Genomic DNA, 18351 nt, shown 5'->3' with positions numbered 1-18351 from the left:
CATGATGGGAGCAGGGTTCTCCTGGAGGCCTTAAAGGCAAAGTGTTCAGATTCTCTGAGGCCTTAAAGGCGAGGTGCCAGTTTCCTTTTCTGTACAGGGATGTTATTTACTTATGCAGCCTTCTTTAGGCCAATTGCCTGTCATTACCTGTTTTCTTTGCGGAATGCAATTACTGTACATGTCCTTACTAGAGAAATGCATGTAATTCTGGCTTTCTTAGCCTATTAGATATGTTTAGAGCTGCATATTATTGGTTTATACATGTATATGTGCATAATTTTTCCATACTATATACTCCTTTTCTACTGAGTACACATATATGTATTATGCTATGTGTTCCGGGTTCCCTCATATGGGCGGAGATAATATCCATGCTTATGACTATTGATGAGTATCATGAGTATCCCCTGGAAGAGAAGGGGCTCAACAATTCCTAAACTAAGGGAACAGGCACCCCCTATTTGCACTCAACTGGGCATAAACCATGTGTTCCAGGCTTATTTCATACTTATACCAGAGTAAGTCTTTGCAGGGGTTGACATCCACAAATTTTTAAACCCGATGGAGCTCTCAACAGTTTTGTGGAAGAGGCAGAGACACTAGGAGGGGACATTGAGCTCGCAGAGATCAGTGCAGCAATTAAGGCAATGGCCAGAAATAAGACCCTAGGCACAGACAAATTGCCAGTAGAGTTTTGACGAACACAGAGCAATTGGGCCCTAAAGCACAAGTTACTTACCTTCGGTAACGATATAGCTGTAAGAAACAGTAGTTAGTATTAGATTCCTTACCTCAGAGTATCCCCAGGCGTCAGTCTGGATCCAGAAACTTTTGCGTAGCAGTACCCCTGTGCGTCGCTAGGCGTAGTCTGCGGCTCCGTGTCCGTCGTTGGCGCCGGGATGACGTTGCCAGAGTACTTAGCCGCCGCCCTCGCACGCACATCATTTCCGCGCCAGAAACACAGAGCCATGATAAAAACCAACACTGGTGCCATAAAACTAGGGCCCTGAAAGGAGATGACCCTAACCCTAGATATCGGTTCGCAGAACGGAGAGGATGGGTGGGGCGGTAAGGAATCTAATACTAACTACTGTTTCCTACAGATATATCGTTACCGAAGGTAAGTAACTTGTGCATCTGAAAGAAACAGGTTAGTATTAGATTCCTTACCTTAGAATAGATACCCCAGCAATACCAACCCCGGTGGTGGGTCTGCGAACCAATAATCACACCAGAAAGTCCTGGAGAACGGATCGGCCGAAAAAGCCATCTCTCCAGACTTGGCTGTCCAGGCAGTAGTGTCTTGCGAATGTGTGCAGATAGGCCCACGTAGCTGCCTGACAGTTGTCCTGCGAGGGGACTCCCCGACCCAGGGAAGTAGTAGCCGCCATAGCCAGAGTGGAATGGGCACACAGCCCCACAGGAGGCTCCTTTTTAGCCAGTAAATAACAAGCCTTGATACAAAAAACGACCCATCGAGAAATGGTCCGTTTGTGCACCGCCCGTCCCTTCTTAGCGCCCGCGTAACCAGCAAAGAGTTGGTCATCCACCCGGAACTGGCGTGTGCGATCCAGATAGTATGAGAGCGCATGTTTTGGGTCCAGACGGTGGAGCCCCTCTTCCTCTTTCGAGGGATGGGGAGGCAGAAAGAAGGTGGGCAAAGTGATGTACCCGATGTAGAAGGCTGGGACTACCTTGGGCAAGAAAGAGGGACGTGTCCATAAAAAACTTTGTCCAGATGGACAGAAAGGAGGTTTAGAAGAAGAGCCTGGAGCTCACTCACCCTCCTGGCAGAGATGATGGCAACCAGGAATGCAGTCTTAAGAGTGAGAAGACGAAGAGGACAGTTATGAAGTGGCTCGAAGGGAGCGCACATCAAATAAGTCAGAACAAGAAACATGAGTGATGCCCTTCAAGAACCTATTTACAACTGGGGACTTGAAAAGAGAGGGCTGATCATTGAGCCTTAAGAAGGCAGAAATGGCAGAGAGGTAGCCCTTAAGAGTGCCCAGAGCAGAGCCCTGCTGGGCAAGAGAAAGAAGAAAGAACCTCAGAAAGGGGAGCAGAGAGTGGATCCACAGCCTTTGCTGTGCACCATGCCACAAATTTGTTCTACCTGCAGGTGTATACCGATTTTGTGGAGGGACGCCTGGCTGCCAGAATCACATCGCAGACTTCAGGAGGCAAGTCAAACAGCCTCAACTGTCGCTGCTCAATCTCCACGCATGGAGGTGGAGGCTGGACAGGTTCAGGTGGAGGACCGTCCCTTGCTGCTGCGACAGAAGGTCCTCCTGAAGAGGCAGACGAATCAGGGGATCGACTGACACGCTGAGTAGCTCGGGATAACAGTATCTTCGTGCCCAGTCCGGAGCCACAAGGATGACTTGGGCCCGGTGGCGCCTGATTTTCTTCAGCACTCTGGGCAGAAGTGGTATAGGTGGAAAGGCGCACAACAGACTGCAAATCCACTCACGACGAAAAGCGTCTCCGAGCGAGTGCCGCCTTGGAAATTCCAACGCGCAGAACTGATGACATTGCACGTTCTCTTCTGTGGCGAATAGATCTAACCAAGGCTCTTCCCACTGCTGAAAGAGACCTTGCGCCACGTACAAGTTCAGATGCCATTCGTGCCAGTTCGTCTGTCCTGGCGTTCAGGGAACCTGCCAGGTGTTGAACCACCAGGGTCATGCCCTGATGTTCCAGCCATTGCCAGAGTCGCAGAGCCTCCTGGCATAGGATCCACGACCCCACCATGCCCTGTTTTTTGGAGTACCACATGGCGGTGTTGTCCGTAAACACCTGCACTACACTCCCCGGACAGAGGGGAGGAATGCTTTCAGTGCAAATCGGATCGCCCACAGCTCCAGAAGGTTGATATGGAGCCGGGGCTCCGCCGGAGACCAAAGGCCTCTGATCTCTGCCTCTCCCATGTGGCCCCCCCCAGCCCAGGAGGGACACATCCGTCACAACTATGTGCTCCGGTTGGGGAAGGGAGAGGGATCTGCCGCTGACCCAATCGCGGTCCGTGAGCCACCACTGCAACTGTTTTGTAGTGCCCTCCGAGATCAAGACATGGTCGGACAAGTTGCCCTGATGCTGGGCCCACTGAAACTTCAGGTCCCATTGCAGAGTCCGCATCCGCCACCTGGCGTGATGCACCAGAAGGATGCAGGAGGCCATCAGCCCCAGAAGCCGCAGCGCCAACCTGACCGAGACTCGGGATAAAGGCTGAAACATCGGAATCAGAGCCTGAATATCCCGAACCCGCTGTTCGGGAGGATAAACCCGAAACTGTGCCAAGTCAAGAGCTGCTCCGATGAAGAGGAGCTTCTGAGAGGGGCACAGGTGTGACTTCTGCACATTGATGGAGAACCTCAGCAGGTGCAGGAGGTCGGCCATAGTCTGGAGGTGGCTGACGACTGTCTGGGGCGAGCCCGCCTTCAACAACCAGTCGAGGTAGGGGGAAGACTGAAACCCCTAACCTGCGCAGATGAGCTGCGACCACCGCCATTCACCTTCGTGAACACCCGTGGGGCGCTGGTAAGGCCGAAGGGGAGCACGGTAAATTGAAAGTGCTGGTGGCCCACCATGAACCGCAGGTAGCGCCGGTGGGCCGGCAGGACAGGGATGTGAAAATAAGCGTCCTGCAAGTCCAACGCTACCATCCAGTCTCCCGGGTCCAGGGCAGCTAAGACCTGAGCCAGTGTCAGCATCTTGAACTTCTCCTTCTGGAGGAAGCCGTTGACGTTACGCAGGTCCAAGATAGGGCGTAGGCCCCCTTTGCCCTTCTTGGGTACCAGAAAGTAGTGGGAGTAGCAACCACACCCTACTTCTGGCCCATGAACGTGCTCGATGGCCCCCTTGGCCAAGAGGGCCGTAACGTCCTCTTGTAGAAGTTTCATGTGATCCCCCGACACGCGGTGGTACTGCGGTGGCATGGCTGGGGGAGACTCCTAGAAGGGGAGTGAGTAGCCCCTTCGAACGATTTGCAGCACCCACCTGTCCGATGTGACAGTGCGCCAGTGGAGATGGTGATGGCGAACACTGCCCCCACTGGCATCACATGGGCCTGAAAGCTCTGACTAGGAGGGTTTTGAGGCGGATGCTGCAGGGGCAGGTGTGGACTGGCCTCACCCTTGTCCCCGACCGCCGCCACGGCGGTTTCCGCATCTGCCACCGCGCTGGATGGTAGTCTGCGGACCGTGGCTGGCAGGACGTGTGGGGGCGCCCCTTCCTTGGCCAGGAAAGGGGCGAAAGGCAGCCGTCTGCTGGCGCGGGCTGAGAGGCCCAAGGACTTGGATGTAGCCCTGGAGTCCTCAAAGCGCTCAAGCGCATGGTCTGCCTTGTCGCCAAAGAGGCGACGGCCATCAAACGGCATGTCCATAAGGGTGTTTTGGACATTTGCTGAAAAGTTGGCGGACCTCAACCAGGCGTGGCGACGAATCGCCACCGCCGTTGCCATCGCTCTGCCCAGTGAGTCCGTGGTATCCAGCCCACACCGGATGGAATACCGTGCCGCATCTCAACCCTCCGCAAGGGCTTGGGAGAATTTAGTCCGGGCCTCCTCCGGACATTGTGGCAGCACGTCCGCGACCGTGTCCCACAGAGAGTGGGTGTAACGGCTCAAGAGGCATGCGGTGTTGACTGACCGCAACCCCAAACTCAGGGAGAATACCTTTTTCCGGTATTGCTCATACCTCTTGGATTCCCGATCAGGGGGGAGCAGTCGGGAATGCAGTCTGGGATTTAGAGGCCTGGATGGCCAGGCTCTCGGTGGTGGGGTGGGTGGACAGGAAGCAAATGTTGCCCGGAGCCGGGCGGTGGCGCCTAGCCACGTTCCTATCTACAGGCAGACCTGTAGCGGGCTTTGACCAAGTGCCCAGAAGAACGTCTGACAATGCCTCATTAAAAGGCAGCAGAGGCTCGGCCGAGCTTGCCTGCGGTTTAAGGACCTCGGGAGGAGGTTAGTCCTCACGGCCGCAACGGGGAGCTCAAGGCCCAAGGCCTTGGCAGGTCGCGTCAGCACCACACTATAGGCAGCCCCCTCCTCCGTAGCCACGGTAGGAGGGGAGACAAAACCAGTGTCGTCGAAGTGGCCAGACCACTGGCCTCCCCAAGCTCACCTGTCCAGTCCTGAGAAGACTGACACTCACATGCCAGAGGGCCCTCAGACCCCTCCCAATCCCCCTCGTCACCCATCACCTGGTACTCTGGTTCAAAGGATGGGGCTGGGTCGTAGAAGTAAAAAAGTCTCCCATCGGCGTCGAGAACAGCGCTGAGCGGCGCCGCTCTGACACCGGACCCGAATAGAGGGTAGGACTGGGGACGGCGTCGCCCTGGGAAGGCGGCGCCCTGGCGGGGCGACACCCTGGGAGCCAGCGCGGTTGTGAGGTCGACCGGCGGCAACCCGGATCCGGAGGGGCCCTGCGGCGTCGGGGCGGAAGAACCCGACAGCGCCGAAGCACCCGACCACGCCGAAGCACCCGACCCGCGTGGGGAACCAGTCGGGCCGCTGGGCCCCAAGGCACCGCGGAGCCCGACGGAGGAGCGAGCTACCTCATGGCCATGAGGTAGGACTCTAACTCCTGCGGTGTCGCCTGCTGCCCAGGGACCGGGGGTATGGAGCAGGTCGCGACTCCTGCGGCTCCGGCGGGGCCGCGGTCGCCCGAACCCCCGCAGCTCCGGCGGAGCCTCGGGGGCGGTGTCGCCCGAACCCCCGGCCGCATCGCGCGAGCATCAGGGGGAGTCAGAAGAGCGATGTCGCCTCTTCGACTTCTTGTGCCTCTTACCTGAGGACTTCGAGCCCGAAGACTGATGAAGACTCCCAGAACTGTGGTGACTCTGGCCCCGCGACCGGTCCCTCGACCTCCTTCCGGACCGGGACCTCGAGCGGCGCGGGGCTGACTGCCGGAGCTAGAGTCGCTTGCGGGACCGCTCCAGTCTAGCTTTGGACGTCAGGGCCCAGCAGTCGGAGCAGGACTTGTCGTCGTGGTCGGGGCCCAGACAGTGAAGGCACCGGCGATGGGGGTCGGTGACTCACATTAGTCGGCTGCAATCGATGCAGGGTTTGAACCCGGTCATCCTTACCGGCACCGTCGGAATCTCGAGACTTCGAAAGACGATCAAAAAGGATCGAAAAAGATAGTCAAAAATTGACTACGGTACAACTTTTTCCGGATTGGCGCGGAAAACAGAAGAACTGACGTCAGCGCGCGAGGGCGGCGTCTAAGTACTCCGGCGACGTCATCCTGGCGCCGCTGACGACTGACGCGGAGCCGCAGACGACGCCTATCGACGCGCAAGGGTACTGCTACGCAAAAGTTTCCAGATCCAGTCTGACGCCTGGGGATATTCTAAGGTAAGGAATCTAATACTAACCTGTTTCTTTCAGATATTGTAATACAACAGCCACTTATTAAGCATGAGCGTGCAATGTAACATAGTAGTCTGTGCTCATCTAAGGTTTTATATCAGGATTTTTTAAGTAGCTGCAAAACTAAAAGCTTTAACAAGTGTACATGACCAACATGAATCCAATCTTCAAACACCAGGACAAAATTCTTAGTGCCAATTTTGCTTACCAACTACTGTTGGAGAAATAATTCTATATGGTAGGTTATTAATCACAATGAACTTTGCCTTGAGAAGGTCATTTCAAAGGTCAGATGTGCGTTTGAGCTCGTCAAACAAAAGGTTACAGATGAAATTCAGTGACTTCTTGAGGCAAAGCCATTTCATCCGTTTACCATTTTGACCTGGTGCAGCAGAAGAAAATTCGTTTAGAGGATGGCTCAGTGTGAAGGTGCATTCTATGCTAAAATGAATTAATTTCCTTCTACACATGCAAGAATAAATACTGGAGAATTAGAATAGGCAGACATCATTAAGTGATATTGTACTTAAGCTGTCACTGAAGGGGGGCAACTCGCAAGTCATCGCGTTTTACAATTTTACAATGCACAGTCTCACCTAGTGAGTATAACCTCAAGCACTATAGCAAGCGTTTTAACCATAAAAATATGAACGTAACACATTAACAGATGTAATTACTGCTAAAGATCAATTATGATTTTAGAAAATAACTTATTTATCAGAAAATGTAGGACTATAAATCTAATGAGAAAGTTATGGGCATTGGTAAAAATAAGTTAAGTCTGCTCAACCAGAACAAGAAGTATAAAGACAGAGTGACAAACTACTTACTAGCCCCTAGTTTAACCAGATAGCAAATGAAAAAGAATTAGCTAACGTGGGTATATGTGAGCTCACCCTAGCTTAAATTCCAAGTACAGATGCCAGTCTGGGCCTGCCAGTGCCGTGATACCTACAATTTCACGTTAAACTTCAGTTTCAACTTGACTTGCAAAAAGGAAACATTTTAACTAAATTTTACATGTAAAAATCAGTGATTAGAACAAAGACCCATATGTGACTATTCCTAAAACAAAAATGGTAGTCTACTTGTCTGCAGTTTTGCCATAAACAAATATATTTCATTCACCCACTTTATACCCATTTAGTTGCCTTCCATAACCAAGAAATGTATCAGTTGTTCAAGCCAAGTGTTTGGGAGCTAAGATGACTGCAGGATGGATTTTCCCAGCTACCAGACAGGTATACTTAGGTTTGTAAAGCCAAATGTATACAAATGAGAATCATGGTGCAAGCACATTAAGCCAACTTGACTTTGATTAAGTGCTATAATTTTCAGGGGAGTTAAATGTACAACACAGCCGGAATTCTTAATGCTGACAATTAAATATCTACCACTACACGTAATGTACTGTCTGAAGCTTTAGTCTGTATCATGCTATAAACTTATGCAAACATACATAAAGTCAGATTTGTTGCTTTCATGTCCCAATAGTAGCATCAGGAGTATAAACTACTGAAGATGTCAAGTAGGGGGTCAAAAGGCTTCTAAAATTACTTCGTCCAAACCTAAGGAATACAATTGTAATGCTACTTTGGCAATGTATGGAAAACTTGGAGGGGGTTACCATGTTCAGAAGGGGCATACAGTTTATTACGATCTTCATACACATGGGACTTCTATTCACAGACCAATTGTACTCCTTCAGCAACAATGCCAGTCCACCTTTAAGCCCAGTATCACATGGAACTAGTCTGCCTTACCTTGCTTTCTGGTGCGATATGGGGGTCCCTCATAACCTGGGGCTCCTCCAGTGCCAAATCCTCCAGAGCTGCAGCTGTGGCACACTGGTCACTATCACGGAGTATGGACAAACACTTCTCTCGATCCTAAACCCAGGAGTCAAGTAAAATACTCCAGTTCAACTGAATGTTATTTACAAGCATCCAACAAAGAAACGACATTCCCCAGGCATTCCACCAAATATGATTTAAGGGAAGGGTCCAATCAGGGAAATCCGTTTCCTAGCTTGTAAGATCATACGCTACAATCATAACCTCCCCAAATTCATCTGATTACTACAATAAGCAATCCAAAGGGCCATTTACAATGATACCAAATTTAAACATTTCCCACTAAGCCCAGCACACCTGAAGTTCTTCCATAGCAGCCTCGATAAAGCACGATTCTGGGCAGCTTTTCTCTTCTTCATACTGTCTCTGTAATGCTTGCTTCTCCTCTAGGATCACTTGCTTCAGAATCTGTTCTTTGGATGCCACAAGTAATTTTGAGTACTGCATGTTCTGTTCATCTAATGGAAAAGAATTGGAACCACTGACGATGTAATTTACCCAAGAATTCATAATTAAGCATACAAATAGATTTCACAAAAGTGTAAACCAAAAGCAGTTCATCACGCCAAAAAATACATTTAAGCCAGTTTCTTAGATTATGGTATTATTTGGCCTTGGCTAGCCTCAACTCCAAAAGCAATCTTTCCAGGTTCACATCCTACCAAAACCATTCAAACTACTGGAGCAAGACTTGTCGCACACTTGTCAACACTTCACTTATGCCGGCATTTTTATGTTATTCACGTAACCTTGTTATAGACCACTGCAGGATGCAATATCCTCACCTCCAAGGAGAATAGGCTGCTCCACTTTCATCCATTTGGACTTCGGCAGAGCTAGAAGGACACCTTTCTCCCTTCTCATCAGCTGCATCGTGATGGTGTCCCCAACAGAATAAAGGGGAGTCTCTGTAGCAACAACACTAAAATAAAGCATATCAATAATGCAAGACTTGCATGAAAGAACTTCCAGAAAGGGCATACTATTTAAGAACATAATCAGGGAGAAGGTAGAATTCATAACGCATCGTTGCACATACTAAATCAGGCGAGGCAGTGGTGTCAATTCACAAAGGTGAGCACAGAAAGGGTAAAATATGTCCTACATTACCTCTTTAGGTCTTTCTTCAGAACACTCCCATAGCATATAGGGCACTTGCTCCACTCCCTTTCACTTAGAGATAGGTAGTGCAGGATACACGGCCAACAGAAAATATGCCCACAGCGGGTGATCTTGGCTGCAGTTGGTGGATATAAGCAAATTGGACAGGACGGGACTTCATGGCTGCAAATGCGCTAGGAAGGAAAAAATTAATTTTACGTCATGCACTTCAAATAAAGAACCAGTGTGCATGACATTTAGAGCCCTTCTCTCCATGACACCAGTGGCTGACCAATATGTGGAGAAAACAAATGATTTATTTGATGAAGTTGTATGGAAAAAGGGTTGTAAAGGATAACGTCTCCCCATATTAGTCATCCTACCTCACCACCACATTCTAAATTTGTAATTTCAACTCTTCCAGAGTTTATTTAGTGGCCGATGCCAGTGCAGAAATTTCCTCTTTTGGCCATGGACTTTGTGCCAGGTCCACTCTATTTAACGGATGAAGTAGAAAGTGGACTTAAGGGCTCGATTATGCACAGGTGGAAATGGCAGCACTCAAACATTAAAGTCACTTGTACGCACATCAGCAAGACCCTAACCGAGAAACTGCCAATTTATTTACTCTGCAGTTGCAGTACAGCCTAAGATTCTATACTGCACCCAAAATGTATTCATAAACTTTTTCTTTTGATACTTTGATTCCAGCAACTTTGTTGAAGACTAAGCAGTGACATTTATTAGATGTAATAAAGCTCCATACTTTTTCTGCAAACGAATGAATTGGAATTTCTAAAATAGTTTTCTAGCTCACAAAAAAGTATAAAATAAAAGTTAAGCTCCAGCGTTACATTGTTTTATAGCCACTGAAAAGCTAAGGTGCCCTGAGCTAAGGCTGAGAACCTAAAAGTAATCGGTTGAGTTTTCTTCCAAAGGGTTCTTGTTGACACCCAGAAAACTACATCCCAATGAAACTCACCTTCACACAGAGGAAACTATTAAGCCAGTCATCCCCTTTCAAACTACAGGTAAGAATTAACATTTGATAAGTTGAACCTGGAACCCCCTACACAAGTTAAAAATCCATGTTCGGAAAGTAAATATTTTCCAAATGCATGCTTTGGAAATTTAAGTGCCAGCATGTTCCATTTATATACATTTCAATGCTTTCTCATTCCTTTTGCGATCATAAAAGGGACCATGGTACATGGCTTTCAACAGGCTTCAGACTGTTCTGCTACATACAAACAGGGAGAAAACACTGCTACTATTAAAACAATCTGAGCAAAAGTTCTTCAGCAGTCTCACCAGCATGCTGCTAAATGCATGTTGCACTGTACCACCAAAAGAAGGCTCATTTGGTACAAACAATTACCCAAGATGTTCAATTAAGATGAGTCACAGGGCGGCTCCAGTAAACAAAAGGTACATCTAATCATCTAACGAAACCAAATACACATCACATTGCACACAAGACAAGTAACATGCTCCTAACCCATCAAGCCATTCAGCATGCCCCAGTCTCGTGAATTCCGAATATTTTATATTACCACTTGTTCCACAAAATCCCAGTTCACCAATGTATCTGGGTCAGTAAAGTGCACAGTGTAATCTTGGTCTTCGGACACCACGAATTGGCAGCTAAAATGGAGATATAAACAAGAAATTACATTACAGCATTTTTCTTTGACTATTTATGAAATCACTTCTCAAAAACAATCCAAGCAGAAAATTCCATATTTTCCAAACAGCAGCACCTAGTAAAACACTTCGAAATGTTAACACCCCGCCCTTCAGATCAGGAACACTTCCAGATCATTTAAGTCAAAACCCAATTCTCTTCTTTTTATGCTAAAAGTGTTTTTTTTTATATAAATGAGCTGATCTGCTACAGAGACATGGTTGCAAATTCAGTGAAGCAAGGCAATACCCAAGATTTTACGGCAAACGAAGAGGAACAGAATTTTATAGTGTGGAATAACGTTTCACCTTAAGAATATTCATGCATTCTTGTTGAAGCTTGAACCGAGCCTACAGTATGAACATTGGAGGTAGGCAGTGAAGTTCAAGAATGGTAGGCTGTGGAAGTACATCCAAACCATAGCGACTAAGGGAGATGCAGCATTCTTGACAGTATCTGGTGCAGTCTCCCAGACATGTGAATATCTTGAACCACCACTGATATGGCCACTCGGACATTCCTACAATTATCCAGCTGTGTAGTATGCCAGTTTAATTACTGCTGCTTGTTAGCAACAGAATGTGACTGAAAGCAGAAATAGCATTCGTGACCAGTTGATCAAAATAAAAATTCAATTTATTTCTATTGGTAAAACTGGAGGCAAAGCAAGAGTCCGTTATCAGGTAAACGATTAAGCAACATTGTGGTGCAAAATCTAAGAAAAAGCAGCAAATCAAGTGTGAGAAACTAGAAGACAAAAGCATATTCACCAAAACATTTGAATCTACTGGATTCCAGCAACTTTACCCACAAAAGATCCTAAATACATGAAGGAACTCTTTCAAGAGCTCCAATAACCGCAAAGAGATCCTGGTTCTGCCATTTGGACTAAGGTTAATTTTCATGGAATAAATCATTTTATATTAAGGTAACTGAAAGACTTACTTAAATGAAATCTGAGCAGAACTATTTAAAATGTCTACACTCCAGCACATAAAGAAGACAAGGGAGAAAGTAATGGATTAATGAAACCTTTGTAAATTGATTTTGAAATGTATGGACTCTACAATAGTCTTTAATCAGAGGCTGTAAAGAAGCTCACCATGTATCTGGATAGTAAAGTGTACACAGTGAAAGATTTAAACCCTTAATATAGCCATTCCCATACCAGCAAAGAAGGTGGCATTTCGACTACCGCAGCATTAAGAAAAGACAGACTACTTGGAGTACTGATCTACCCATCCAGTGAATGTAACTGCTGCAATACCAGCATATACTCTGAATGTTTTGTATTAATCTAAATTGGATTGTTTTTCATATTTGAATGAGTTCAACTTTCAAATTCAGGTGATAAGGGGATCTTTTCCGTGCTATAGTTCATATTTGACAAATCTGAAAACCCCCAGAGTCGCTTCTCAGAATTCCTAGCAGCAACGGGATGGGACTGGTTGACATATGGCAGGTTCACCACCCTGAGGAGAGACAGGACACGTTCCACTCTGGTGCCCATGACCGCCCTCTAGGATAGATTATATCCTGGCCCCGGCAGACCAAGCAGTTTGTTTCAAAGAGACACCACCTGGAGAGGGGCATATTAGGCCACTCTCTGGTGTGGGCCTTTTACGCACAGGAGCAAGGCAAGCTGGGAGGATACCGCCCAATACACCTTGGTGTCTTAAAAACCGACGTATACAGAATGGAGTTAAAGCCACAGATCTCCATTTCCAAGAAAATCAATAATCAGTGGGTTCAGCCCTGACACTCTGGGAGGCATTCAAGGCGGTGGTTAGGGGACAGGCCCTTTCCCAGACTGCCAGAATTCAGAAGGACAAACAGGGAGCATAGGAAAGACTAGAGGGTGAATAAACAACTAGAGGGGGAATTAACACAACTAGAGGGGGAATTAACACAACTAGAGGGGGAATTAACACAACTAGAGGGGGAATTAACACAACTAGAGGGGGAATTAACACAACTAGAGGGGGAATTAACACAACTAGAGGGGGAATTAACACAACTAGAGGGGGAATTAACACAACTAGAGGGGGAATTAACACAACTAGAGGGGGAATTAACACAACTAGAGGGGAAATTAACACAACTAGAGGGGGAATTAACACAACTAGAGGGGGAATTAACACAACTAGAGGGGGAATTAACACAACTAGAGGGGGAATTAACACAACTAGAGGGGGAATTAACACAACTAGAGGGGGAATTAACACAACTAGAGGGGGAATTAACACAACTAGAGGGGGAATTAACACAACTAGAGGGGGAATTAACACAACTAGAGGGGGAATTAACACAACTAGAGGGCCATATACTACGAGCAAAGCTACACAGCTAAGAGTAAGCTCATCCCAGGAGATGCGGGTTTGGGGATTACCTTAATCGGTAGTTATCCCCTCAATAACCCAGCCATCCAACATCCTCGTCCTTACATTTAATACATCTACTATAATTCTACACTACTCCAGGCTGGAAGCTGATTTTTGACGTCACTTACCTGCTGCATCGTTCTCCTTGGGTCCGGCGAGCCTCACCACTTCTGCTTCAATGCTCTCAACAGGATTGCTCTTCCCAGGACAGTCGAGCTTCGCCTCCACTTCTGTGCTGAACTTTTTGGGATGTTTCCCTTGCGACAGGTGGGTCTCTCCTCTTCCAGTGAGCGGTATATCCTGCTTCGGATCATCCTGAAGCCGCTGCTGTGAGGAGGCCCTCAGCCGGGACTTACAGCCTTGAGCCAGGCCCTGCTGTAAATTAGAGGTTGGCCCTCTAACGTAACTCTGTGGCTTCCAGCCGAATTTTGCTGCCCTCCCAAGGGAGCCGGGGCAGTGTTCCCTGTGTCTGCTCTTCCCAAAACCGTTGTTGCTCTGAGACGGCCCTCCAGCCGGGTATTACAGCCTCTTTCCAGGGCCTGTTATGGGTGGAGCTTGCCCCCTCTACCCTGGCTTGGTGGCTGCTGGAAGGGCTCTCCTGTTGGCGAGCCCCCTGCCAGCTCAGATTCTGTAGGGCTACTGAGGTCAACCGCAGCTCATGGCCCCCCAGTGGCGCGCCGGCTCTGCTGGCTGGGAGCCCGCTGCCTTTTTTCGGTCTTGCTGAGCCCGCTGCCTCGATCTGCCCTCGCCTACCCTGCCTGATCGGACTCAGCTCGGTGCCCACAGGTGAGCGCCTAAGCGGCCTTGTGTCTGGGATGCTCTCGCCCTGGATTCGGCCTAATTAAACCAGGCCTCCTTACCCATCTTGCCCAAGTGCTCGCAGCTTCAACATTTGTGCTCTCCTCTCGTCCAGAAATCACCCTCTGGAGCTAGGAAACGCAAGAGGGAAACAAATTCAGAGTTTCCTTCTCTGCCTAATGGCTGCACTGTTGATTGAGCCGGAGGTGAGGGGATTGATTAAAAAGAAAGCTTGTGTAGTGGTGTTGAAACGATAAGGTCCCCGTACACAACTGTGCACTCCGGGGGGGCTGCATTGTGTGGGAGTTTTGTTGCACAGCAGCTGATTTTGATCAGCAAATTTTGCACTAGTGTGTACTTTATCCTTAAACAAAGGCTTCCTCTACAAGATGGTGGCCAGAGCAGCTTAATGGAAACAGATATGACTTCCCCTCCTGCCCATGCACAGAAAGTAAAGTAGGACTCTGCGCAAATGTCCACTGCATGAACAGAAAGGTAAGACTATCCTCAGTACCCCAATAAGAGCGGCCATCTTGCAATGGTGCATTTTCATCTTCACCGTTCCTTTATCCCTAATGAAAGATTGCCTCTACAAGATAGTGGACAGAGCAGCGCTTTGAAAACGGATATAGGACTTGCACGCTAACAATTGCACAGAAACTAAAGTAGGGATCTGCATGATTTTTACCTTTACTTGAACAGAAAGGTAAGGCCATCCTCTGTATCCAAAAAGAGCAACCATCTTTCAATTGGTGCCTCTGCAATTATAGTCCCGGCTCTCAGGTGAACCGTCTTAATATCTTTGTTGCTTGGATCTAAACTTAGCCCAAAGCAAATATGACTGATCTGTTTGAACAATAATCACAATTCAAACCATGTTGAATGATTCCACAAAACTCAGTCAAGGAACTCCCATAGCAATGTACCTACACAAGCATTTGAGCTCTGCTCTTGCCAGATATGGCATAAACTCATGGAGTGGACCTTAGTAGTTTGGATGATCAGGGTAAGAATAGACACAAACTGGAATAGTATTTATGTCCTTTGTCCAGCCGAACAGGAATTTATTTGGCGATGCACACAATCAGAAAGTAATGTCAAGGGGGCACAGCCCGTGACCCACAGTGAACAAGACAAAACAACAAGTTTAGGTAAGAACGAGCAAATCGGTCTGTATACTTATAATCAGTGAACAGACTTGATTATAGTTTGAGTGACCATTGTACATAGTATTCACAAGCATATTCAGTACATATGATCCTATTGTATCGACGACGTTTCGATGCCGAAAAACAAGATAAATGGCACCATGATAAATATGATTGACTATCCGTTTGATCCCACATGCAGCACCATGTGCACGCTGGAAGTGGTGTCATTATATACTAACATCCCTCAAGTAGAGTCTCTTCGGGTGATTGAAAAAGTTCTGAATATACGACCACACCCACATAATGTCCCCTCACTATTCATTTTGCAACTACTGGAAATCTGTCTAAGAATTCTTTTCTTTTTGAGGTAGTATTTTATGGCCAGGTACGTGGGACTTCCATGGGAGCTATTTTTGCTCCCAACCTGGCCATTCTATACATGGACCACATAGAAACATCATGTATCCTGAACTCCTCTAATCCTTTCCACAGTGGCATAGCCCTGTGGAAACGATACATAAATGATATCTTCCTACTATGGACTGACTCTACAGACACTCTCACGCACCTTCTACACTGGCTTAACAACAACAGTGGAGGGTTGAAATACATGCTCTCCATGAGTAAAGACTCAATACCATTCCTTGATTTGGAAATTAAGCACACAGATGGCCGTCTGACCACTAGTCTCCATCGTAAACCCACTGAGCGTAATACTCTGTTAACTTACAACAGCCATCATCCCCGTGCCCTGAGAGACTCCCTCCCTTACTCCCAGTTCCTACGTATTCAAAGGAATGGTTACTTTAAGGAAGATTATTATAAGGAGGCTAAAATTCTCAGTGATCAACTCAGAAACAGAGGATACCCGAAAAAATTGGTACGCCGCTCCCTTAAAAGAGCTTGGTACTGCCCCCGTGAGGTCTTGCTAGAACCCAAGCCTAAAAAGAACCAAGACAGACTCATATGTGTGACTACCTTCTCACCAGCTTCAAACTAAGGAAAAGCATACTGAAACACTGGCCAGTACTGAATGCAGGGGAACTACAATTAGAAGGCCCAATGTTTGCTTTCAAACGGGCCAAAAATATCAAAGATCTGGTACGAGCATCCTTCCCGCAACCTACATCCAAAGTTACGCTAAATGATGTATGGGGACTACCCGCACTTACTGGCCACATGAAATGTGGCAACTGCGTAGCCTGTGATTCAACTATTGAGGGTAAAACCTTCTCATTTGGCGCAATTAAGTTTGAAAGAAAACATTTTACCAATTGTAATTCATCAAATGTGGTGTATGCGATCTTTTGCCCATGCATGAAAATATATATAGGTCAAACCACTCAGAAAATAAAGCTTCACATTGGGCAACACCGGAGCAGAATAAAATGTAACACAGAAAACGCCCCCTTGGTGGAACATTTTGTGGAAAAAACACTATGAAAGACTTGACTTGGACAATTATTACACAGATCAAACCACCACCACGTGGTGCGGATGTGTCACAACTAATTAACAAGGAGGAGCTCCATTGGATACTAAGGACCAACAGTATCCGTATGGGCCTCAACCGCCTTGAGGATTGGACAACCCTCCTCTAAGTGAAGGTGCAAACATCCCCCCGATATGCCTGGTTAAAAAATAACTGTCAAAGAAAAATTACTGTGCCAAAGAAATGTTCTGTCTCTGTCCTTGGATAGAAAATATTCTCAAATGTAACCATCTGTTTCCCCTCTTGATATTTTGAATGTACATTGTTTTTAAGTCTTGATTTTCACTTACATAACCACCACTTCACCACCTTTCATTCTCCACTCCAAGATGGCCACCACGTCTTAGTTAACCTTTGAACCGCTTAGCTAAGCGTTAGTCCCTCCTTTGTTATTTTTAATCACATGCCCCATGCTATCTCATTCTCCACTCCAAGATAGCCACCGCGTACTAATTGCATGACTGCCATTCCAATATGGCCACCACACTCTCAGTGCTAGTCCCTTCTCTATTTTTCCAGACCACATGTCTTTTTAGCCGGCTCCCATAGAACAGCCCAACAGCGATCCCTGCCAGAGATGCTGCGTCCTGCGATTCTGCAACCGGTACAACTGCAAGTACACCCTAACCCGCTTAACCTTACCCCAGCCCCCCTGTCACACATTTTTGACTGAGCCCATACTTCCTTTCCCCAGCGAGCCGTGATCTGGATGGTCTAATTGACTCAAAAGCGGGATAATCTGAAATACACGCTATCATTGGTAACTATTCCCTGCTCATTTTTCTAACACTCAATTTACCATGACTGCACAATACTTATCCAGGCCACCTTCTCCATAGGTCCAAATCGATCCACTTCTCTCGACCTGTACTACCTCCCCGCCTAAGGATCTGTCTTGGTAATACCCTTCTCCTCTATTATCACCGCGCCGTTTACACAAACTTGCTCACTGTAGAGATAATTGTCCACACCTTAAGGACTAGCCTTGATATTAACTTTCTCCCCGAATGCCACTGTGCCGTTCGCACAATACTGCTCACTGTATAGACAATTGTATACCTGGTTAGGATCTGCTGTGATAATATCTTCAGGTCACCATGCCGGTTACATAAAACTGCTCCCTGTATAGACAACCCTGTATCCAACACTGTTTACTCATCGTAAATGCACCAGTCTCTCTGGACCCTCTCACTTCTATTCTGGATACTGTCTCGCACTGCGCCATATGCAACATTTTGTTTTTTTAATCGCCCCTTCTCTGAACTGGTTCCCATTTGGAACTCGGGCTTTTTAATTCCAACACCATTTCGCACTGCGCCATCACTTCTCCTTCCTTTTTCGCCGTCTGCGCCGATCTCACTGCACCGATGTTTAAGTGCACAGTTTGACATCATTGCTCCAGCACTAAGCATGCCAGCAAAGAACAGTCCTTGATGTGCGAATAGTAAAATGCACCACCGTGTGTTTTTTGTTTTAAACATGCCTGGCCACGTAATTACACTGTGGGTTTTTTCCCTT

At 47.3% G+C, this 18351-nt stretch overlaps 1 protein-coding gene across 1 annotated transcript in view; it reads right to left on the bottom strand.

Annotated features, from left to right (window-relative positions):
- RNF10 (ring finger protein 10) overlaps positions 1-18351 on the bottom strand; it is a 551920-nt gene that overhangs the window by 413743 nt on the left and 119826 nt on the right. Inside the window, exons 4-8 of the mRNA XM_078667693.1 lie at positions 10881-10971; positions 9337-9521; positions 9012-9148; positions 8524-8684; positions 8137-8262 (exon numbers count right to left, since the gene is read on the bottom strand). Coding sequence (XP_078523819.1) covers positions 8137-8262; positions 8524-8684; positions 9012-9148; positions 9337-9521; positions 10881-10971 — 700 coding nt within the window. The remainder of the gene's footprint in view (positions 1-8136; positions 8263-8523; positions 8685-9011; positions 9149-9336; positions 9522-10880; positions 10972-18351) is intronic.

This window comes from Lissotriton helveticus, chromosome 11 (genome assembly GCF_964261635.1).
Source record: "Lissotriton helveticus chromosome 11, aLisHel1.1, whole genome shotgun sequence".
NCBI classification, from domain to species: Eukaryota; Metazoa; Chordata; class Amphibia; order Caudata; family Salamandridae; genus Lissotriton; species Lissotriton helveticus.
This window is presented reverse-complemented; position numbering and strand designations above follow the sequence as displayed.